This window comes from Phyllobates terribilis, unplaced genomic scaffold, assembly GCF_046119375.1.
Source record: "Phyllobates terribilis strain yellow unplaced genomic scaffold, ASM4611937v1 Scaffold_4__5_contigs__length_816908805, whole genome shotgun sequence".
NCBI classification, from domain to species: Eukaryota; Metazoa; Chordata; class Amphibia; order Anura; family Dendrobatidae; genus Phyllobates; species Phyllobates terribilis.
In genome coordinates, this window is record NW_027362764.1 from 700,168,690 (window position 1) to 700,194,356 (window position 25,667).

Here is a 25,667-nt window from a genome sequence, read left to right on the forward strand (position 1 = left end):
ATTTTCCGTAGCTCCGTAGCCCCTCCTGGTAAGCTGTAACGCAAAATGTAATGTACAAAATAACAGACCGCAGCTATGTGATGTGTGTTCTCTAAAGAAAGGCAAATTCATAATGGAAAATATGGTATCACTTTCGGGCTTCTGCGATCAACCAGAGAGAAGTTATTGCAGAAGCCAGATATTTTTAATAAAGTATGAAAGCTGAAGCCCAGCCCACGTGATGTCATCACAGGCAAGTGTGTGGGCAGGCCCCCCTTCGGCATAAAAGACCCGACTGAAGATGGGTCAGTTCTCATTGACAGGAGTATATGTTTCATAAGCAAGGGATCACGTTCGCTGAATGGTCATAGGAGAGCTCCCCTCCAACTACACTGAGTCGTCTCTGCGATCTTTATAGTAAGTTTCTTCTTTAATCCTGTTTATTTTGTGTAACTGTGTATTCTGTACTGTAAATGTCCATTTGTAAAACTTTTTGTATATTTTTCCTAAACACTGCCTCCCTTTTGGATTAAACATAAAATTTAATAGTCCTGTTTCTTTGGAGCTGTAACCGTTCCCTCGCTCGAAGCCATACGCTATCAGAATGCAAGCGTCCGACCCGGCCTGTGTTATATTTTAAATTGGGTCGGTGGTGGCAGTGACTAATAATAACTGGGCTTTCGTGAAGCTGGCAGTAACTGTACAGGGGCGTATACACATATTCCATGCGTTGGAATCCGGAGGTGTGGATGCCATATGCTTTCTGCTCGCTTGCCGCTACGTAGTGAGTAATCGGGATCGTGTGTGCGCGAATCCCTGCTCAATCCTGACAGAGTGACGGCAGCGGTGAGATATTGTGTGATCTCCCCAGTGTCGTCGCTGACGTTCCCTGACAGTAGGGGTTAACCCTATTAATTTTTTCTTTCTGCGGCTATAATGTTAAGGGTTCGTTTACACGATAGATGATTGCCAGAGAATCGGATCGATTGTGGTAATGACACTGATCAATCTCTGATCCGATTGTCAGTTTACTGTGATCTGATTCTTTAATTATAATACCTTCTAATTAATATAACTTGCACTGATCTTAAGTCCTCTTGCAGCTAGAGACATACATAGAAGTCATAGGGCCCCATAGTAGTAGTCCTAATTCTGGTTCTCCCTTCCAAAACCAAAAATTGTCAGCGGGGTCACGAGGCATGGGCGCAGTCACAGAATGGCGTATCTCCCAAATTTTAACATTTTTCAAGTCTTCTTGAACCACACTGTGAAAATATGACGTCTCACCATTTTGCACCGTCTTCCACTTGATGCGTGGATTCTCTGTATACGTCTCTTTTTTTGTGTTGTGAATCTCTCTTATGTTTAACTCAATAAAGGATATTTTCTCTTATTTTTGTCTGCCATTTTCTCACTTTCTTTGCTTTATATTTGTTAATGCCTTAAAGACACATTATTTTGCTGGCAATTGCCCTGTAGGATTACTGTATTGATAATTGAAATATAAATGTAAATGACGGTGAGTCTTTTACACAACTATCGAAGGGCGTACAGATCAGTGAGCCAGAGCAACAGAAGGTATAAAACCCTGTGCAAAGTCAGCCTGCCAAGGAAGAGAAATGGAGAGCGAAAGGCTACACTGACAACTGCAAGTGCTCATGGACTATTCTCTGCTAACAACCATGAAGTAATTGCCTGATCCTCGGTGAGTACAAAGGGAGATGCCCTAAAGAGACCTGGAGTCGTTCCTGCATTAGACCGCCTGCCAGGAGATTGTGTAGCCTGGGACAATGGCTGTGACCCATGTGACGTGACCTGTAGTACTGTGTGGTATGGCCTGAACAGTAATAAACCTTCCGTGGCCTGGTGTCTCCAACATCCGCAGAAGGTGAAAGGTGTACAGTGGTAATCGTCCGAATCCTGCACAGATGGCATGTGCTTGTAGCTGGTGAAACACATATAGATATATTCTGAAGAGAGAAAGGGAGAGTTGGACACGAGCAGAGCAGAACACTGCAAGATGAGCTCCTGATCAAACCAAAGTTTATACCTTATAATGTAGGGAAAATATATATTCTTGTACCGTGTTAGCCAGTAGATAGAAAAATATTTAGATTTGAGAGTCCTCAGTGGTTGATACCTTTTAATGGCTAACTGAAAAGATGGTAACAAATTGCAAGCTTTTGAGACTACTCAGGTCTCTTCATCAGGCATAGTATACCACAAAATCTGAAGAGTCACATGTTTATACACAATAAGACACAAAAAATGCAATAGGTAAGACAAGTGATGAGAAGCAAAGTTATTATGGAAGAGATAAACAGTTCTGGCTATAAATATTTTAGCAGTTAATAGATAAGGAGTGTGAAGGTTTTATTGTCCTGTGATTAGGTCCAGTGTTGTGATGGCCTCACAAGTCTGAGGAGCACATTCCTTAGTTGATGTAGAATGACATAAATCCATGCGACACATTCATTCCTGCTCTGAAAGTGTTAAAGGTCACCATCAGTTTATATTCTGAGATTCTTCTTTCTTTTTGAGATTTGAAGTTACCTTTTAATACTAGTAATTTCATATCTTGTATGCTGTGATCAGGGGAACAAAAATGCTTGGCTACAGGCAGATCTATTCTTTTTTCTTTTATTGTGTGGCGATGATGATTCATCCTTGTTCTAAGTTTTTGCCCTGTCTCCCCTACATAAAGACCCCAGCTGGACATTTGGTACATATAATTAAGTACACTACATTAGATGTGATACAGCTGAAAGATGTCAGGTCCTTCACACCACCGAGACCCATACAACAGACTGGACATAGCAGAGAAAACACTGGGAGCCATCGGAAGGTGAGTATAATCTTTACTTTTTATTTTAATTCTTTTTTTTACAGGTTCTCTGATACCCGGGTCTGGATGAGAGTCTCCTCTTCTCCAGACCCGGGTACCCATCCGCACATAGAAACGCATATTATCAGTGTGTGCAAATGTGCTGACACGGATATTAAGCATTTCAATGCAAGTCAATGGCGGCAATTACGCTGCGTGTCCGCAAAATTAATGGACATGCTGCGTAGTTTTCCCCAATGATAATCCGCAACGGAAATTTCCGCAGCATGTGCATAGCACATGCGGATTATCATTGGGGACCATGGGCCACGTATTACCAAGCGTTTAAGCGTTTTCGCTGCGGAAATTCCGAGGCAAAAACGCTTGAAAAATGCATAGTGGGCACACAGCCTTTGTATTGGTTGGTTGTGACTCCGCAGGACAGGCAGCTTCCCTGGGGAATGACAGCACGGAATACCCTGCTACACAGCAGCCCCATAGTCTGCTACTCACAGAAGGGGCCGCACACTCCTGAGTATTGCACAGCGCGGCCTGCGGGAGCGCCACCTGCCGGGAGCGCCGTGATAACGCCAGATAGCTGTCACGTCACTCAGCGCATTTCACGCCCCGCCTCCAGCGACAGAGGAACACAGACTGCGCCTCCGTCACGTGATCTTGTACATCGGGAAGCGTCAAGCAGAAACCATGACAACGGCGCCCCCTGGTGACTGAGAGGAGTAGGGCGGAGCTAGAGCTGCCATCCTGGAGGACGCGCCATCACCATCGTCATCATGAGCCAGACTCCAGAGGCCAGGGCTAGGTGAGGAGTGTGCGGGGCTGGGGGGCAGGGGAGAAGGAAGGAATCACGTCCGCAGACCACCCGCAGCCATGTTCCTGCAGCCAAGGTGTGTATACAGGCAGTGTGTACCTATATCAGGGGGTGACCGCATGTAGATAGGCGGAGGATGTGTGACTTGTCTGCTGCTGATCCCAAAAATCATCCAGTAATGATGGAACCTGACCAGTGCGAGTCCGCACCATGCAGCTTGTTTCCCTTGCACATCACTCATTTATACACTGCCCTCCCTGGGCCATCTCACTTACAAATACAGCATATGACATATAATCCCCTCCCGAAATTTGTATAGAGCCCACTCCAGACCCATGAGGCAGACACCAACCACACACAGGCAATGATCACTGCATATTATAATAAGGGAGAGCACACTATTTACTGTACACATAATAAGGGAGGACATTGTACGTAATAAGGGAGGACACTTTACACAATACAGGTGGGCACTATAGCAGTGTACTTATGGGGTCAATACAGGCGAGAGGTTGAGTGATACACTACTGAGTGGGCCCAGCCCCAGGTTTTGCACTGACCTTCCATATAAGTTTATACTCTGTGAATTTACTCCACTCAGAATATCCTTAACAATAGTAAGAGTATACTGGGAGCTGGTGTTTTATTAATTTTTTATTATTATTTCCACCCCCTCCCATCTCCTCCCATTAGCCCCAGACATTCATGATGACTACTCCCAGCCCGGACTTTTCTCTGCACAGTTTGCTGTCCCGATATCTTTGGACCCATATTTACCCCTGACTAATATACTGTACCCCTGAAAATAACAATAGCACATATAAATATATACAGTGCATTGTGAAAGTATTTGGCCCCCTTGAACTTTTCTACCTTTTGTCACATTTCTGGCTTCAAACATAAAGATATAAAATTCTAATTTTTGGGGGGAAGAATCAACAAGTGGGACACAATCGTGAAGTGGAACGAAATTTATTGGATATTTTAAACTTTTTAAAAAAACTGAAAAGTGGGGCGTGCAATATTATTCGGCCCCTTTACTTTCACTGCAGCAAACTCACTCCAGAAGTTCAGTGAGGATCTCTGAATGATCCAATGTTGTTCTAAATGACTGGTAATGATAACTAGAATCCACCTGTGTGTAATCAAGTCTCCGTATAAATGCACCTGCTCTGTGATAGTCTCAGAGTTCTGTTTCAAGTGCAGAGAGCATCATGAAGACCAAGGAACACACCAGGCAGGTCCGAGATACTGTTGTAGTGAAGTTTAAAGCCGGATTTGGATACAAAAAGATTTCCCAAGTTTTAAACATCTCAAGGAGCACTGTGCAAGCGATCATATTGAATGGAAGGAGTATCAGACGACTGCAAATCTACCAAGACCCGGCCGTCCCTCTAAACTTTCATCTCGAACAAGGAGAAGACTGATCAGAGATGCAGCCAAAAGGCCCATGATCACTCTGGATGAACTGCAGAGATCTACAGCTGAGGTGGGATAGTCTGTCCATAGGACAACAATCAGTCATACACTGCACAAATCTGGCCTTTATGGAAGAGTGGCAAGAAGAAAGCCATTTCTCAAAGATATCCATAAAAAGTCTCATTTGAAGTTTGCCACAAGCCACATGGGAGACATACCAAACATGTGGAATAAGGTGCTCTGGTCAGATGAAACCAAAATCAAGCTTTTTGGCCACAATGCAAAACGATATGTTTGTCATAAAAGCAGCACAGCTCATCACCCTCACAACACGATCCCCACTGTCAAAAATGGTGGTGGCAGCATCATGGTTTGGGCCTGCTTTTCTTCAGCAGGGACAGGGAAGATGGACGGAGCCAAATACAGGACCATTCTGGAAGAAAACCTGTTGGAGTCTGCAAAAGACCTGAGACTGGGACGGAGATTTATCTTCCAACAAGACAATGATCCCAAACAAAGCAAAATCTACAATGGAATGGTTAAAAAATAAACGTATCCAGGTGTTAGAATGGCCAAGTCAAAGTCCAGACCTGAATCCAATCGAGAATCTGGGGAAAGAGCTGAAAACTGCTGTTCACAAACGCCCTCCATCCAACCTCAATGAGCTCGAGCTGTTTTGCAAGGAAAAATGGGCAAGAATTTCAGCCTCTCGATGTGCAAAACTGATAGACATATCCCAGACGACTTGCAGCTGTAATCACAGCAAAAGGTGGAGCTACAAAGTATTAACTCAAGGGGACCGAATAATATTGCACGCCCCACTTTTCATTTTTTAAAAAAGTTTAAAATATCCAATAAATTTTGTTGCACTTCACGACTGTGTCCCACTTGTTGTTGATTCTTCCCCCAAAAAATTAGAATTTTATATCTTTATGTTTGAAGCCAGAAATGTGGCAAAAGGTAGAAAAGTTCAAGGGGGCCAAATACTTTCACAATGCACTGTATATGCTCCATGCATATGAAATACCCAATACTGTGCCCCCCACATAATAAATTCCCTTCAGTGTGCCCCTAAATAAAGATTGCCCCACATTGTGCCCTCAATAAGTAATTAGCCTGCCCTACAAATATATCTAATTTGCCACTGTGCCTCCCCTAAATATACAAATATATGAATGAGGCTGGCAGCATGACTACGTGGCATCATTACACCAGCTGCGTCAGAGAGAAGAGGCAAGAAGGGGGCTGCTAATGGCTTTGGGCACCACTACTTCACTCAATTATATCTTACGGATGTGGATACATTTGTAAATATCCGTGGCATAGCAGGGAGCCATGATCTGCTCCATTCCTTGCTGCTGGGCACCAGTAAATAATAAAAGTTGGCAGGATGTGTAGTGGGGGTAGTCGGGGGCACTTTTCCTGTAGTTGCACCTCTTATTTGGACCTAGATTGTGACATCAGCATCACATCCAGGATAGGGGCTTTTGACATGTTGATTGGTGTAATTAGGTTGTTGTTTTTGTTTCTATTTCTTATATATCAATATTTTATTTATCTTTACTTGTTTGTGCTTTAAACTAAATAATAAAATATTGTAGGGAAAACCAGCCCTGATGAGTTGTCGAAGTCTGGCTACCACAACTCTGGAGTCAATGAGCCAAATTCCCGAGACCTTTCTTTTCCACACCCAACTCTTTCATAAATGGCTCATGTATAATAATCAGTATTAGCCAATGCACTGTACTTATTTGATATATAGGGGCTGAATGCCCTCTGAACCACAAGTTATCGCCTATCCTTTGGATTAGTGAATACTTTTAGAATGGGTTGTTCAAATCATTTAAAGCTATGACCAATCCATTTTTGACTTAACCAAAACCAACTTCAGCTTCTACTCAACAGCCCTGGGGTCATCTGCCATTACACCAAGCTGCTCTTTCACTTGGCCGCTGTGACAATTATATATAGACTTCTTATTGAATGCTGTGTATATAGAAATGGAGCTGGAAGAAACGGTAAGAACGGGAAGTGTTCTTAATAGGTGCTGGTGGACACCATAGTGGTGGCTTACATCACTTGAGAAGATAGAATCAGGCATGTTGAGATCTTTAATTTCTCCACCATCTGTCTTTGGATCACTCCCATACTGCTGATACTTTGGGAATCGGCTCGTTAGGCAGATGATAATATAATATGTAAGGCCAGCTTTAGGCTTTCCTATATGTATGGAGACCCTTTCCATCTAGTCAAAGATGTTGCTGAATGTTAGAGATGATGCCAAATTTCTGAAAGACGTTGATGTTCTGCCAGCTGGTGGCATCTCAGAGGAGAAGGCCTTTGTTTTGTTTTTTTAATTTCAAGACTTTCCCTTTACTTGATAATTGACCCTATAGAAAAGTAAGTGGTTTGTCCAGCCATAAAGGAAAATTTCTGAATATCATTCCAATGTTTAGTGTCTTCATTTATTACAGTCCAGCATTCCCCCAGTGGCACTCTTGACATGTTCCTGTTATTTCTTACCCCAGAGACAATCAGACCAGACAGATACAAGAAACGGTTGGTAATGTGGAAAAGCACTTTGGAGAGCTATGCCAAATCTATGCCGGGTATGTCCGTAAAACTGCCAGGCTGCGGGACAAAGCTGATCTGCTGGTAAGAGAAGTCAATGCATACGCCGACACCGAAACCCCAAATCTGAAACATGGACTGAAGGGTTTTGCTGATGAACTTGCCAAACTTCAGGATTATCGCCAGGCAGAGGTATGGAGGTATCATCAAGAATTGAGACTATTTCTCACACAGGGTGTCCTATATCATGTAACACTTCTAGCCAGTGCTGGTATTCTCCGCAGCATGCAGGGCCTACAAGGCTGCAGGGCCTACAAGGCTGCAGGGCCTACAAGGCTGCAGGGCCTACAAGGCTGCTGGGCCTACAAGGCTGCTGGGCCTACAAGGCTGCAGCTCTTCTAGTAATTTCCATAGACAATGACTGGAGTGGCAAAGCACACGTGCAACCACCCTTTCCATTGAAATGAGGGACAAATGAACTCTAATATCATGATCAGTGGGGTCCCAGCGATCAGACACTTATCACTTACCGGTGAATAGATGAGAAGTAATATTTGTATGATAGACTTTTTATAGGGTGTCATAATCTAAAGCCCCTCATACACCTTAGATGGCTGTCAGCCAAATGATGGTTCAAATCATCATTCGACCGACCTCTGTCTCGACTGTCTCTCCCATAGACAGGAGCGCTCACTGATGAGTGCTCCAGTGTTCTCTCTGAGAGAGCCGCTAGCAGAGATCTCTGGCGGTGGCTGATTTCGGGGAGAACAAAGGCTCGGCAGTCTGAAATCTGACATGTTAAATCCTTACCTTCCCTGACATTTTCTGCCCAGGACCTCCTTACACAATAGACTACTGACCAGACCCCTTCGATATCGGCAGGTTTGGCTGATGGTAGTTTGCTTAAGACTTTTTTTTGCAAACTGAAAGTATATACCATAATTGTCTGATATGTGGTGTTTTCTACTTGCAAAACTCCCAACTTTTCTGAAGAACGTGGCTCCCTTCTCTCCCATTCACACTTTAGCTATAAAAGAGACCATGCGTAGATTCAGTTCTCTCTGTTGGAGTTTGGAAGCAGCTAATTGTTTCACTACCATAAAACTAGAATGTAGGTGGCAACACAAGTAGTGACCTCTCCACCTCCTCATGGGGGTCCATCCTTCCTAAATATAGGGATCCCAGAGGTAGCCACACTCTGTACAGCTGGTACTCACCTGCTCCTGCCCCCACCTATGTGCCATTCCTGTGTAACATGGAAATACATGTGAACAGACATAGACAAGTATGGTACTGACCACAATGGCACCTTGGGCCTCAAGGGGACCTGGGCTGCAGGTTGTGCACCGCTGGGCTCTAAATCAAGGGTGGAGGTCACTGCTTTTAACCTCAGTGATACAGAAAATACATCCCATAGGCTTGTGCTTTCATGATTGTATATAAGGATTGTGTAATGGCGGGAATGGTTGGTAACTGACACTAGAGAACATCCACACTCCACATACAGTAGAGGGGCTCATGGTGACAATAAATGTCCTTGTGCACTGAAGATGTGAATTCTATTGTCAGGTGGAAAGACTTGAAGCCAAAGTAATTGAACCTCTGAAAAGCTACGGAGCGATAGTCAAGCTCAAAAGGGTAAGTTTGTCCATTGTATCTTCTGTGTATACGTGTGGGTGGATGAGTAGACATCATTAACTCCTTCACACCCCATGGGTTACTATTATGTCATGGTGTGGGTGTATGGAATGAGCTCAGCGGCGCACGCTCCACACAGCAGGGTTGGTGCTGGATGTGTTATACAGCCGGCATCAACCTCTAATGGCAGCAGTCTGAACCTGCTCCAATCGCTGGCTTAAAGGGATTGTCCACTACTTGGACCTTTTATGAATCACTGTTTCCCCTCAGTAAAATAATAACACTTATACTCCTCTACGGTGCCGGTGCTGTTTCAGCGGTGTTGGCTCTGGTTCTCCCTGGGCTCGCGTGACATAACGGTAAAATTGACATTGTAATTGAGATCCAGAGGAAGTGAGAGTTGCGGCCGTCCTCTCACTTCCTCTGGATGTCTTTATTTGTTCACAGGAGAGGAGAGTGAAGCCTGTGCAGATTGACCACAGGGATTGCGTGACATAATAATGTCATGTAAGCCCTGGGAGAGCCGCCAACACCACCGGAACAGCGTCGGAGGTGAGTATAGGTGTTACTATTTACTGGGGGAGAACATGGGGATTGAGAAGAGGTTGTCCAAGTAATGGACAACCTGCTTTAATGACACTGTCAATCTATGACTGTATTTAAACTGTGTGATCCAGGAGGGTTGTCTGTTCAGGTGCTGCAACCCCCTCATCCAGCCTCATTGCCGCTATCTTTGGTATACAGTTATATGAAAAAGTTTGGGCACCCCTATTAATCTTAAGCTTAATGTTTTCTTAAAATTGGTGTTTTTGCAACAGCTATTTCAGTTTGATATATGTAATAACTGTTGGACACTAATGTTTCTGCCTTGAAATGAGGTTTATTGTACTAACAGAAAATGTGCAATCTGCATTCAGACGAAATTTGACAGGTGCATAAGTATGGGCACCGTTATCATTTTCTTGTTTTAAATACTCCTACCTACTTTTTACTGACTTACTAAAGCACTTTTTTTGGTTTTGTAACCTCATTGAGCTTTGAACTTCATAGCCAGGTGTATGCAATCATGAGAAAAGCTACTTAAAGAGGCCACTTGCAAGTTGTTCTCCTGTTGGAATCTCCTCTGAAGAGTGGCATCATGGGCTCCTCAAAACAACTGTCAAATGATCTGAAAACAAAGATTATTCAACATAGTTGTTCAGGGGAAGGATACAAAAAGCTGTCCCAGAGATTTAACCTGTCAGTTTCCACTGTGAGGAACATAGTAAGGAAATGGAAGAACACAGGGACAGTTCTTGTTAAGGCCAGAAGTGGCAGGCCAAGAAAAACATCAGAAAGGCAGAGAAGAAGAATGGTGAGATCAGTCAAGGACAATCCTCAGACCACCTCCAGAGAGCTGCAGCATCAACTTGCTGCAGATGGTGTCACTGTGCATCGGTCAACTATACAACGCACTTTTCACAAGGAGAAGCTGTATGGGAGAGTGATGCGAAAGAAGCCGTTTCTGCAAGCATGCCACAAACAGAGTCGGCTGAGGTATGCAAAAGCACATTTCTTTTTGGAAGAAGGTCCTGTGGACTGATGAAACCAAGATTGAGTTGTTTGGTCATACAAAAAGGCGTTATGCATGGCGGCAAAAAAACACAGCATTCCAAGAAAAACACTTGCTACTCACAATAAAATTTGGTGGAGGTTCCATCATGCTTTGGGGCTGTGTGGCCAATGCCGGCATCGGGAATCTTGTTAAAGTTGAGGGACGCATGGATTCCACTCAGTATCAGCAGATTCTTGACAATAATGTTCAAGAATCAGTGACAAAGTTGAAGTTACGCAGGGGATGGATCTTTCAGCAAGACAATGATCCAAAACACCGCTCCAAATCTACTCAGGCATTCATGCAGAGGAACAATTACAATGTTCTGGAATGGCCATCCCAGTCCCCAGACCTGAATATCATTGAACATCTGTTGGATCATTTGAAGAGGGCTATCCATGCTTGGCGACCATCAAACTTAACTGAGCTGGAATTGTTTTGTAAAGAGGAATGGTCAAAAATACCTTCATCCAGGATCCAGGAACTCATTAAAAGCTACAGGAAGCGACTAGAGGCTGTTATTTTTGCAAAAGGAGGATCTACTAAATATTAATGTCACTTTTCTGATGAGGTGCCCATACTTATGCACCTGTCAAATTTTATTTGAATGCAGATTGCACATTTTCTGTTAGTACAATAAACCTCATTTCAAGGCAGAAACATTACTGTGTCCAACAGTTATTACATATATCAAACTGAAATAGCTGTTGCAAAACCACCAATTTTTATAAAACATTAAGCTTAAGATTAATAGGGGTGCCCAAACTTTTTCATATAACTGTATCTGTGAAGCCAAGGCATAGGTTGGGCTTCATAGGAGGCTATGATTTTCTCCATATATTGCAATAATATAATATTGCAGTATACAATACAGGTGATCAAGCAATTGCAGGTTCACTTTCCATAGGGGGACTAAAAAAATACAGTGAAAAAAGTTTTGGAAAACAAACAAATATTGAAGTCAGCCCTTTTGGTACTATTCAAAACTTCATGTCCATAGTGAGAGATGGTTGTGTTAAGAAAACTATTTTTTTTTTTAAAGGAAGATCTCAAAGTAACTTTAAGTGCCAGGAACAGAGAAGCGAAGCAAATGGCGCAGCTAGAGAAAACTCGTCAGAGAAACCCATCAGATCGGCAAATCATTGTATCCTTCTTTCCATTTATTTATTTCATGATATCAACAGCATGTCTAATCTGCCTAAATTGTAGTTGAAAGGGAATCTGTCAGCATGTTTTGCTATGTAATCTGAGAGCAGCATAATATCGGGCAAGGGAGCCTGATTCCAGCGATGTGTCTCTTAATAGGCTGCTTCATGCAGTTTTGATAGAATCCCTGTTTTCTGTGCTGTAGATGTAGCAGTGGTCAGAATGATGAGCTGTGTATAACCCCGCCCACACCCCTGTGATTGGCAAATTCCTGTGTACATTGTCAGCAAGCTGCGAATCAGTGGTGAGGGCGGGGTTACACAGATTAGTCTTACTTCCCTGCACATGAGACATAGTCCTGCAATGATAATCTCCTGCTGATAAAACACTGATTGCATTGAAACTACAACACACAGTCTAGCAAGTGACACAACCATGAAATCAGGATCTCTTGCTGTATATTATGCTGTCATCAGATTAAATGGGAAAAACGTGCTGATTCCCTTTTAAATATTGCAATGTTTTTGCATCGACATATGGCGCTGTGCCTAGTGCTGTATGACAACAGTCCTATTCTCCTCCTAATATTGTCTCCGGATGAAAAAGTTCCTTGCTACTATAAGAGAACATTTTCGTCTATTTTGGAAAGTCTTGAAACATTTTTCCTTTTTAGGTTTTTTTTTTTTTTTCATTTTTAATTCTTACATAGCCTAACCCTAAAAGAGGAAGTCCGTCTGATGATCTTCTGATGATACCGAGAGAGAGAGAAGATCTCATTGGTAAAATGTAATCTCCGACCATCACTGTTTCCAAATAGCGAAGACTTGTTTTTAGCAAATATCCCTTCACCAGTTTAGGGTATATTCACATGTATAACATATTGTATTTACAAAATGGGGAGAACCCCAAAAGAGACCCCTCTCTAACAAGCCATAAAACGTAGCTTTTATTTCATATTTGATTAAAAACGCCTAGGGGTATATAAAAAACTTTGTCGCTAATCTGCCTTTAGTATTTTATAGTGGTATTCGTATTTCTACATACACTTAGCGGCACCCGGGTGCCTTCATTCAAACGGCAAAATACACACGTGGTCAAAATTGTTGGTACCCCTTGTTTAATGAAAGAAAAACCCACAATGGTCACAGAAAACTTGAATCTGACAAAAGTAATAATAAATTAAAAATCTATGAAAATGAACAAATGAAAGTCAGACATTGCTTTTCAACCCTGCTTCCATAGAATTAAAAAAAAAAAATTAACTCCTGAAATAGGCCTGGATAGAAATGATGGTACCGCTGAAAATAATGTGACAAAAGGGACATGTTAAATCAAGTTGTGTCCACTAATTAGCATTACAGGTGTCTACAATCTTGTAATCAGTCAGTGGGCCTGTATATAGGGCTACAGATACTCACTGTGCTGTTTGGTGACATGGTGTGTACCAAACTCAACATGGACCAGAGGAAGCAAAGGAAAGAGTTGTCTCAGGAGATTAGAAAGATAATTATAGACAAGTACAGTACAGACCAAAAGTTTGGACCCACCTTCTCATTTAAAGATTTTTCTGTATTTTCTTGACTATGAAAATTGTACATTCACACTGAAGGCATCAAAACTATGAATTAACACATGTGGAATTATATACTTAACAAAAAAGTGTGAAACAACTGAAAATATGTCTTATATTCTAGGTTCTTCAAAGTAGCCACCTTTTGCTTTGATGGCTGTGCTGGCTTTTTTTAGATGTTTTTTAGCAAAGTCCAGTCTAGCCTTTTTATTCTTGATGCTTATAAGTGGCTTGCACCGTGCAGTCAACCCTCTGTATTTACTTTCATGCAGTTTTCTCTTTATGGTAGATTTGGATATTGATACGCCTACCTCCTGGAGAGTGTTGTTCACTTGGTTGGCTGTTGTGAAGGGGTTTCTCTTCACCCTGGAGATTATTCGGCGATCATCCACCACTGTTGTCTTCCTTGGGCGCCCAGGTCTTTTTGCATTGATGAGTTCACCAGTGCTTTCTTTCTTTCTCAGGATGTACCAAACTGTAGATTTTGCCACTCCTAATATTGTAGCAATTTCTCGGATGGGTTTTTTCTGTTTTTGCAGCTTAAGGATGGCTTGTTTCACCTGCATGGAGAGCTCCTTTGACCGCATGTTTACTTCATAGCAAAACCTTCCAAATGCTAGCACCACACCTCAAATCAACTCCAGGTCTTTTATCTGCTTAATTGAGAATGACATAATGAAGGGATTGCCCACACCTGTCCATGAAATAGCCTGGGAGTCAATTGTCCAATTACTTTTGGTCCCTTTAAAAACAGGGTGGCACATGTTAAGGAGCTGAAACTCCTAAACCCTTCATCCAATTTTAATGTGGATTCCCTCAAATGAAAGCTGAAAGTCTGAACTTCAACGGCATCTGAATTGTTTTGTTTAAAATTCATTGTGGTAATGTCTAGAACCAAAATTAGAAAAATGTCTCTGTCCAAATAAATATGGACCTAACTGTACATGGGACTGTAGCCAACCTCCCTGGATGGGGCCGCAGGAGGAAAATGGATGACAAATCAAAGAGACAGCATAGTGAATCAGAAGTACTATACTACATTTATAATTGAAAGTATTTGCTAATATTTAGTAATAATATTACGTCTACTACATATTGGGATAGGATTTTGGAGATGGGAATACCCCTTTAACTCTTCCTGACATGTGATGTACATGTATGTCTCATGCTGGCTGCGGAGTAGTGAGACGACCCTGAAGGCCTCATTCAACTATTTTCACAGAAAAATATAAGTTGTGGGCTTTAGAAGAAGGACATGACAAAACATAAAATAAAGATTTAGCTCCAACAGTACGGGGTTAAGAAAATAACGGTGGCAACTTAAAAGATGGCAGAAACCCTTGCGCAAAACATCCGACCCATTGATTCGTATTGTGACAAAATTGTGCATGAAAAAGTCATTTGCTTTTTCCTTAACCAGATATAAGTCCCAGGTATAAACTGCATCAATTTCATGAAATCTCCGAAGCAGGACGGACGGCTTTTCTAATCTTGCACGTGAACTACCACAGTTTTACCCTAAAATTCCCATTTCAATAGCTGTCACCCCCCTTCTTGTCACAGCCGATGCACAGACCGAGAAGGGGTCTGGCTTAGCTATTGAAAATGAGCAGTCAGCCAGCCCCCTACACAAAGCATGAATCATTGGCCAACCCTGCCCTGCGTCAGACACAAGTTGGAAAAGAAAGTTCCGTGACTCAGGACTGTGCTGATACCTGGAGGTCGGAGCACTTGATATTATATTATAATTTATAAGTTATAATGCACCCAAGCTTCATTTCGCTCATATTGCAGATAGAAGTGCTAGGTTGTTGCATACCGCACATAAAATATGTTTAACATAAGACCCTTACTGATATGCGTAATGCTTAACGCTAGTCATCACAGGGGCAGGGAAGTATCACTCCCATCATTCCTACTTCTGTAGAGAGGGATCATTGCCTGGTGAGAATAATCACTAAGAATATACGGTGGTGTGAAAAAGTGTTTGCCCCCTTCCTGATTTCTTATTCTTTTGCATGTCTGTCACACTTTAAATGTTTCAGATCACAAAACAAATTAAAATATTAGATAAAGATAACACAAGTAAACACAAAATGCTGTTTCTAAATGAAGGTCGTTATTATTAAGGGAAAAAGAAATCCAAACCTACAGGGCCCTGTGTGAAAAAGTGATTGCCCCCTAAACCTAATAACTGGCTGGGCCACCCTTAACAACAACAACTGCAATCAAGTGTTTGCAATAACTGGAAATGAGTTTTTCAGGCTGTGTGCCCACGATGCGGATTTAATGCGTTTCCGCAGCGGCATTTCCTCCGCGAAAATGCATTAAAAACGCTTGTTAAGTTGTCTGCCATGTTTCCCAATGATAATCCACATGCTGCGGAAATTTCCTCTGCTGATTATCATTGCGGAAAAATTTGCAGCACAACCATTTATTGTGCGTAATCACGGCGAAATCGCCTCCATTGACTTGCATTGAACTGCATAACCTCCACATGTATACATGCGGATGTTATGCGATTCAATGCGCGGATGGTACCTGGGTCAGGAGAAGAGGAGACTCTCTCCTCCAGACCCGGGTACCATTAGTAAAAAAAAAAGAATTAAAACATAAAAAATAAAAAAAAAAACATTATACTTACCTCTCCGGCAGCCCCCGGTGGCATCCTCTGTCTTTGGCATCCCGTGGTGTTCTGAAAGGACCTGCGGTGACGTTATTTAGTCATGTGACCGTTGACGTCAGCGGTCGCGTGACCTGTCAGCTGACTAAATGACGTCACCACAGGTCGTTTCAGAAAACCGCGGGTCGCCAAGGACCGAGGACGTCACCGGAGAGGTAAGTATAGTGTTTTTATTTTTTACGTTTTCTTTTTCTTACTATTGATGCTGCATTAATAAGTTGGCCACACAATATAAATCCATGCCGGCTGCATGGATTTATATTGTGTGACTAACTTGTCAAGCATTTTTCCAAGTGATCAAAATCGCTTGGAAAAACGCATGTAAAAACGCTTAAACGCTTCTCCCTGGCAGAAAAAAACTCATGGAAAATCCACATGCGTTTTTTCTGCCAGGGAGAGGCAGAAACGCTCAGGAAAAATCCGCATCAATTCAGCATCGTGGGCACATAGCCTTACAACGCTCTGGAGGAATTTTGACCCACTCATCTTTTTCTGCCACATTGGAGGGTTTCCCAGCATGAACCGCCTTTTTAAGGTCCTGCCACAGCATCTCAATTGGATTAAAGTCAGGACTTTGACTAGGCCACTCCAAAGTCTTAATTTTGTGTTTCTTAAGCCATTCAGAGGTGGACTTGCTGGTATGTTTTGGATCATTGTCCCGCCTTCAGTTGTTTGGATGTTGTTGTGGGGTCTTTTGTGACCTCTTGGATGAGTTGTCTCTGCACTCTTGGGGTAATTTTGGTCGGCCTGCCTCTCCGGCGCAAGCTCACCACTGTTCCATGTTTTTGCCATTTGTGGATAATGGCTCTCACTGTGGGTCGCTGGAGTCCCAAAGCTTTAGAAATGGCTTTATAATCTTTTCCAGACTGATGGATCTCAATTACTTTTTCTCATTTGTTCCTGAATTTACTTGCATCGCAGCATGATGTCCTAGCTTTTGAGGATCTTTTGGTCTACTTTACTTTGTCAGGCAGGTCCTATTTAAGTGATTTCTTGATTGAGAACAGGTATGGCAGTAATCAGGCCTGTGTGTGACTAGGGAAACTGAACTCAGTTTCCCAAAGTCAAAGATGTGATAACTTTACTGTGGTTTATGTTTTAAAGAGGGGAGGGGGGGGGCGCAATATCTTTTTCACACAGGGCCCTGTAGGTTTGGATTTCTTTTTCCCTTGACAATAAAGACCTTCATTTAAAAACTGCATTTTGTGTTTACTTGTGTTATCTTTGTCTAATATTTAAATTTGTTTTGTGATCTGAAACATTTAAGTGTGACTAACATGCAAAAGAATAAGAAATCGGGAAGGGGGCAAACACTTTTTCACACCGCTGTACACCTTAAGGATATCTGAGGACAAGGATACCAAGAGACTGTAGATGCCTTATTTAAAGGGCTTTTCCAAGACACAAATATTAGATCATTGAGGGTCCAGTTATTTGCACCCGTGTCAATCGGCTTTTTAAAGGGACCAGGTCTGGGATACTAAGAGCTGTACCCACAGCAGTGTAATATCCGAGGCCTTTATATAGTGATGGATGATTATGAACCACTCAAATGTCTGTGTTTAAGGCTGAAACGGAACTACAGCGAGCAACGATGGATGCAGCCAGAATAAGTCGCCAATTGGAGGAGACCATTGACAATTTTGAAAAGCAGAAGATCAAAGATATAAAAGTAAGTCACGTGTCCAATCCTCAGTGTGGTCTTGTGTGTAAAGCGACATAACATTAAAAGTTGTTTTCCAGCCAACTGGAAAAGGAGGCTCTGGAGTACCCCCACTTAAACAATCACTCCTCCTCCCATAAAAGTTTTTATCTTCTTAATATATTGCAATCATCATATTATATAGCACTGTGTACTTACAATTGCTCATTTTGCCTTTCTACCCAGCTAATTCTTCTCTTTTCTCTGCTCCAAGTAGAAGCAGGAAGTCTCTTTTCCCTGTATTTATCATTCCCCTCTTCAACTCCTGACCCAGCTGCTCCCACCTCCCTCTACCAGGGACTTTTGCAGTGACTTGTGCAGGGAAAATTGACCTCCTGTTTCTACATAGAGCTTAGAAGGATTCAGCTAGTCAGTTTTTAACCAAGTGATGTTATAAACCTAATGGAAAAGAGAAGAATAAGCTGGGTATAAAGGCAAAATGAGCAATTGTAAGTACACAGTTATATATTAAGAGGATAAAAACTTTGATGGGAGGAGGAGGGGTGCTTATTTAAATAAAACAATGGTCTAGCGAGTTCTCCTCTTATGGTAAAAAGGTTAGTAATTTTTTGTTTGTTTTTAAAGAATTTCCTGCTTCTCCAAAAAAAAAAATATATGTATCTTGAGCACTTCCTCAGAGTGTGTTCAGCTGTATGTAATCTAGTATTGAACAGCTCGGCTTACATCAATGGCTCCATCGGAGGGCTCAGATGTCCTCTTTTCATGCACAGGGTCTATCTGGGCTGTTCACATGTCCGTCTATTTTTGCAAACCAAGTAGTCAGCACAAAATCAAGGAGACTTGTCCAATTTTGATCCAAGTCACAAATCAAACTCGCCTATACAAATCTATAGGTTCGTGAAAAAGCACTCAGCTGCCGTTCGCGTGCTGTTCGGCTTTCATGGACCTTTTGATATGAGACGCTTGAGAAACCACCACTTATTTTTTAACACCATGCACAAAAAACTGATCACTCAGATGGTACACTGATGAAACTTTGGACCATTTTATGTGTGTGAGAAAAATCACCGAGATGTGAATAAGCCCAAAGATAAAGATATCATGTTTAACCTGCCGACCTCACAGGTAATCAAGCAACATAACATATGATACAAGCGTAGTCCAGCATTCGTTAAAACCTTAAAATCTGCTTTATTTTCTTTCATTTAAAAGGATTGCAGTGTACGCAGAAACACCTCCCTTAGAGACGTCAGGTACATAGTCCTGTCAGCCAACTTTTTTCCAGTGCTATTGATTTACGTAGAATACCTGGCATCCAGCTGAAAAGGACATTGGTCTGCGAGCTACCCTCCCAGCAGTGCTGATTGTCTGAGAGCAGCTGACTGATGGACAGAGGCTCATAATACTCTTCCCACATGTGATTATATGGTGGTGACAGTATACATCCCCATTCTCTGAAGGCTGGATAGTGAGAGATATTAGCAACCGTAGTTTAAAGGGGTATTCCCATCTTCAAGCTCCTATCCCAATATTTAGAAGGTGTGATTATAATATTAGCAAATACCTCCAATTAGAAATGTTGTATAGTTTTTCTGATTAGCTATTTCACTTACCCCATGTGCAGGCATTGCAGTAGCTTAGGTATCCATGCTTATGACCACTCATATAGTGACAGCTAGTTGTTAGTGGTCGTAACCATGGATATCTAAGCTACTGCAACGCCCTGCACATGGGGTAAGCGACATAGCGAATCAGAAGAACTATGCTACTTATCTAATTGGAGGTATTTGCTAATAATATTATTACATCTACTACATATCGGGATAAGATCTTGGAGATGAGAATAATCCTTTTACTCTTTATGTTCCTCTGACACAAGCCATTAGTAATAGTGCATCTGACAGTGTGCATAGAATGTAGATAGATGCCTATGGGGGCTTATTAGTGAACTATGCTAGTGAAATGAACCTCTCCTTATGTGTCGTCTATAGCGGTACTGCAAATGGTGAGAAAAAGTATAAAGTACGTGTTATATGAATCCCCGGCGTTAACCAATTTTTCTTTTTTTTTTTTTTATTCTCCGCTTAGAAAATTTTCAGTGACTTTGTAACAATTGAGATGTTGTTTCACGGGAAGGCTCTAGAGGTCTTGTCGGCTGCCTTCCAGCATATCGAGGATATTGATGAAGAGGAAGATCTAGAGGTGAGGAGCAGGGATCAGGACACCGGGGAGCCATTTCATCTTGCCATTTTTAACCAGTATTCTGGCATAAAACTGCTTGAAATAGTTCAACGTTTTTTGTAATTTTTTTTTTAAATATCTAATTGACTCCTGTATTATCCACAAAGACCCTTTTATTTCTTGAATAGGTTTAAAGGGGTATTCCCATCTCCTAGAACCTATCCCAATATGTAGTTAGTGTAATAATATTAGGAAATACCTCCAATTAGAAATGTAGTATAGTTCTCCTGATAATCTATACCGCTTACCCCATGTGCAGGGCATTGCTGTAGCTTAGGTATCTATGGTTACAACGACTTGGTGGCCGTAACCATGGATGCCTGAGCTACTGCAATGCCCTGCACATGTGGTAAGCGACATAGCTAATCAGAAAACTATACTACGTTTTTAATTGGAGGTTTTTGCTAAAATTATTATTATTACACTTACTACATATTGGGATAGGATCTTGGAGATGGGAATACCCCTTTAAAGAGGACTTGTTCCCTGGTCAAAAGTGGCAAGATTTTGTACTCCTTTTTTTTTTATTTTTATTTTTTTTATTTCCCCTGAGTATTCCAGTTTTTTAGATATGGGCCTTTTTACTTATTGCTGATTTACATGGTCTTTACAAATGGGCGTGGCTCACATGTTTCTCTGCGTTTTAGGCTGCATGATTACCCTGTGGGCAATGCCCCCTTGGTAGGCAACATAAAGATGAGCACTAAATATAACGGTCCATATCGAACAACTGGATTAAAATGAGAGCAAACACCAATTTTAAAAAAACAAGTAATTGGGGGGTAAATATCTCAAAATGGAGTAAAAGATCTATCTAACAGGAGTAAGCAACAAACCGCTACCTAGATCAGGACTCTCCACACCCAGCAAGATGATTGAGAAGATGCACTTTTTGGCCAGGTATATAGATAAGTCTTTTGAGCATGCAGGGCTTCCTACAGGAATTGGATAGTTTCACAAATGGCATCAATTGTAATACCTGAAATGTCACGCTCACATATACTGTTAGTAAGTCTATGATTGCGTTACTGTACTCGTTGGAGGAGGATTTTGGCCTTCTATGTAGTGACACGTGATTCAATAAATGAAAGCAAGTGCAAAACGTAAAGTAAAAGGGGTAACGTTACCCCTTAGACACCAGTCAGAGGTTTCTCATAAAACCAAATCAGACCTCCTGCTTTGCACTGAGGAGGCGCAACATCCTGAAACAGGTGTCTGCAAATTGAGATTTTAGTTAGGCTTTTATCCTAAGTCATGTGGCAAGTCTCGTTAAAGGGTCGATAATGACTTTTAGGATTGCTACTTCTAGTAGGTGGAGTTCAAGTCGTCTTCCTCTCTGAAGAGGCCATATGTATATTCAATCTCTGAGACACCTGCATTACTGTTCCTGCCTTCCCAGTTTTATCATTTAACCCCTTTCTGACGTGAGACGTATCTATATGTCCCTGTGCCCTGGGCCTTAATGACCAGGTACGTATAGGCACGTCTCACGGATCGCGTGCGCAAAGAGGCTGTGCGCCGGATGTCAGCTGATTCTGATAGCTCCCGGCACTTTAACCCACTAAATGCTGTGATCGCGAGCATTGAATCAGAGACCCCGCGACTTCATCATGGTGACCTGAAGTCGTCCGGGTCACCAGGCACTACTAGCAATTTAGTTAGATCATGCGCCGTGCATGATCTAACTAACTTGTGTCTGCAGGGCTGACAGCTATAAGGCATAAAGTGATCCTGCACTGCTATACCTTTATAGCAGCGATCAGACTGCAGAAAGTGAAAGTCCCGTAGTGAGTCTAAGTAAAAAAGTTGTAAAAAAATATAAAAAAAAAATTAAAATAATATATATATATTGTACCCATAAATAAATATTATGAAAAAAAACAATAAAAGTACACACATTTGGTATCACCACGTCCAGAACGACCTGACCTATAAAACTGTCCCACTAGTTAACCCCTTTAGAGAGCACGGTTTAAAAAAAAAAAAAGCAAAAAACCATGCTGTATCATACCCCCGAGCAAAACGTGATCAAAACGACGAATGTAAATAAAAATGGTACCACTGAAAACGTCATCTTGTCCTGCAAAAAACACAACTCAATCAGCCGAAGAATAAAAAAGTTATAGCTCTCAGAATACAGCGGCAAAAATTTTTTTTTCTATAAAAGTTTTTGTGTAAAAGCGCCGAAACATAAAAAAATATATAAATGTGGTATCGCTGTAATCGTACTGACCCAAAGAATAAAGCTGCCTTATCAATTTTACCACTCGCGGAACTGCATAAAAAAAATATATATATATTCCTAAATTGTTGTTTTTTTGTTTATTCTGCCTCCCAAAAATCGGAATAGAAAGAGATCACAAAATGTCACTTGCCCGAAAATGGTACCAATAAAAAACGTCAACTTTCCCGCAAAACACAAGCCCTTACATGACTGTCGGCCGAGATATGGAAAAATTATAGCTCTTAAAATATGGTGAAGCAAAAACTAGTCTTTGCAAAAAAAAAAAGAAGCATTTTTTTAGTGTGTGACGGCAGCCAAACAAAAAATCCGACATAAATCTGGTATCCCTGTAATCGCACCAACCCGAAGAATAACGTTGTCTAATCACTTATACTGCACGAGGAATAGCATAAAAACTAAATAAAACCAATTCTTTACCCGCTGCTGATTTGTTCATTCTGCCTCCCAAAGATCGCAGTGTGGCTTGGCTTACAGTGGGGAAAAAAAGTATTTAGTCAGCCACCAATTGTGCAAGTTCTCCCACTTAAAAATATGAGAGAGGCCTGTAATTGACATCATAGTTAGACCTCAACTATGAGAGACAAAATGAGAAAACAAATCCTGAAAATCAAATTGTCTGATTTGGAAAGAATTTTTTTTTTCAAATTTTGGTGGAAAATAAGTATTTGGTCAATTACAAAAGTTCATCTCCATACTTTGTTATACTCGTATATCCTTTGTTGGCAATGACAGAGGTCAAACGGTTTTTTGTAAGTTTTCACAAGTTTGGCACACACTGTTGCTAGTATGTTGGCCCATTCCTCCATGCAGATCTCCTCTAGAGCAGTGATGTTTTGGGGCTGTCGCTGGGCAAAACGGACTTTCAACTCCCTCCAAAGGTTTTCTATAGGGTTTAGATCTGTAGACTGGCTAGGCCACTCCAGGACCTTGAAATGCTTCTTACGAAGCCAGTCCTTCGTTGCCCTGGCAGTGTGCTTAGGATCATTGTCATGCTAAAAGAGCCAGCCATGTTTCATCTTCAATGCCCTTGCTGATGGAAGGAAGTTTGCACTCAATCTCATGATACATGGCCCCATTCATTCTTTCATGTACACGGATCAGTCGTCCTGGTCCCTTGGCAGAGAAACAGCCCCAAAGCATGATGTTGCCACCCCCATGCTTCACAGTAGGTATGGTGTTCTTTGGATGCAACTCGGCATTCTTTCTCCTCCAAACATTTCTACTTTGGTTTCATCTGACCATATGACATTCTCCCAATACTCTTCTGGATCATCCAATTACTCTCTAGCTAACTTCAGACGGGCCCGGACATGTAATGGCGTAAACAGGGGGACACGTCTGGCACTGCAGGATCTGAGTCCCTGGCGGCGTAGTGTGTTACTGATGGTAGCCTGTGTAACGTTGGTCCCAGCTCTCTGCTGGTCATTCACTAGGTCTCCCCGTGTGGTTCTGGGAGTTTTGATCACCACTCTTGAAATCATTTTGACCCCATGGGGTGACATATTGTGTGGAGCCCTAGATCTAGGGAGATTATCAGTGGTCTTGTATGTCTTCCATTTTCTAATTATTGCTCTCACAGTTGATTTCTTCACACCAAGCTGCTTGGCTATTGCAGATTCAGTCTTCCCAGCCTGGTGCAGGGCTACAATTTTTGTATCTGGTGTCCTTCGACAGCTCTTTGGTCTTCACCATAGTGGAGTTTGTAGTGTGACTGTTTGAGGTTGCGGACAGGTGTCTTTTATACTGATAACAAGTTCAAACAGGTGCCAGTACTACAGGTAATGAGTGGAGGACAGAGGAGCCTTTTAAATAAGAAGTTACAAGTCTGTGAGAGCCAGAAATCTTGCTTGTTTGTAGGTGACCAAATACTTATTTTCCATCAAAATTCGAAAAAAATTCTTTGCAAATCAGACAATGTGATTTTCAGGATTTATTTTGTCATATTGTCTCTCATAGTTGAGGTCTACCTATGATGTCAATTACAGGCCTCTCTTATCTTTTTAAGTGGGAGAACTTGCACAATTGGTGGCTGACGAAATACTTTTTTTTCCCACTGTACATCTATCCTGCACTCTGTGCTGAGCGCTTACACCGGGGTTTCCTTGTAAATCTCTGAAATACGTGATTCATACGGAACGCCGGTGGAAGATTCCCTGTAATGAGGCAGATGGAGACACCGTGGACGCCGTCTGGCCTGTGATCCCATGGTGTCCGTCTTTTTATTAGGCGTGCATAAAAGTGCCGTCCGCCACAGTTTTGTGAACCTTTGAAAAAAAGGACACTGCTGAACAGAGGCCAGACGGAGTCCAGAGTAACTCTGCTGCCTCATTATAGTGAATGGATCTCTCGGGGGTTTCATCTGAATTTAGTCACTTGAAGATTTAAATGGAAACCCTGATATTAGTGCTCAGCTTAGAGCGCAGGATAAATGGGAACATTTTACATAACATTTTGGATCACAATAAAAGCTTTGACTCAGTCCACAAAAAAAGAAAGTCCCCACTCAGGTCTGTCATCTGTTAAAGGAAATATAAGGGGCTTCCACATTACAAGTAGCACAAAGGCTCTGGAAAAGCGAAATGGCCCGCCTAAACCACAGTTAGTGTCCACATGTTTTGCATTTCTGTAGCAATGAGAGCCCACCTAATTTACAGGCACATGTCTCCACAAGCACGAGCTGGGCATAACGTACTGGTCACTACAACAGCAGTTTGCAGTTTTCACTCAGCAACATCCACTGCTGCTTGTTTCTCTGTCAGCGTTTGATCCAAGTATCACCTTACTGTCATCCGATTCTTTTGCATGAGAGAATTGCAGCACAGATGCGGAGAAGACTGAGAACTTAATTTCTCCATTGTCTGAGTCCGCAGATGTTGGACTGCACTCTGACATCCAAGTGCAGTCCGATGTTTTACATGCACATATAGACTTATATAGGTGTGGTGATCCAATTGTCAGCGGCACTCACAGCATGCTGCGATTGTTTTCTCATGATGAATTGGTGCTTCCCCATAGCTCTCGCCCAATGTTATACTATCTGATAAAACATTGAATCACACTCAGCCGTGTTATACGCTCGTGAGAGCGAGATCTTAGAGAGAGCCCTAAGTGAGTGTGTGTGTGTGTATATATATATATTAATCTTTCATAATAACGTGGTTATCCATATGTTCAGGAGGATAAATCCATAAAAAGAATAATTGTAGCCGATGTCTCGTCGGCAGGTTTTACACTATTTAGCATCTGCTCATTATGTAATTGCGCT

General features: G+C 41.9%; 1 protein-coding gene across 2 annotated transcripts in view; it reads left to right on the forward strand.

Annotated features, from left to right (window-relative positions):
- The first annotated feature begins 3,417 nt into the window (after positions 1-3,417).
- Positions 3,418-25,667, forward strand: part of CIBAR1 (CBY1 interacting BAR domain containing 1) — a 30,589-nt gene continuing 8,339 nt past the window's right edge. Inside the window, exons 1-6 of one of the 2 annotated variants that reach the window (XM_073679584.1) lie at positions 3,418-3,708; positions 7,580-7,814; positions 9,192-9,260; positions 11,897-11,998; positions 17,821-17,925; positions 20,005-20,118. In XM_073679584.1, coding sequence (XP_073535685.1) covers positions 3,692-3,708; positions 7,580-7,814; positions 9,192-9,260; positions 11,897-11,998; positions 17,821-17,925; positions 20,005-20,118 — 642 coding nt within the window. In that variant the 5' untranslated portion in view covers positions 3,418-3,691. The remainder of the gene's footprint in view (positions 3,709-7,579; positions 7,815-9,191; positions 9,261-11,896; positions 11,999-17,820; positions 17,926-20,004; positions 20,119-25,667) is intronic. The other variant, XM_073679583.1, reaches the window with a different exon arrangement.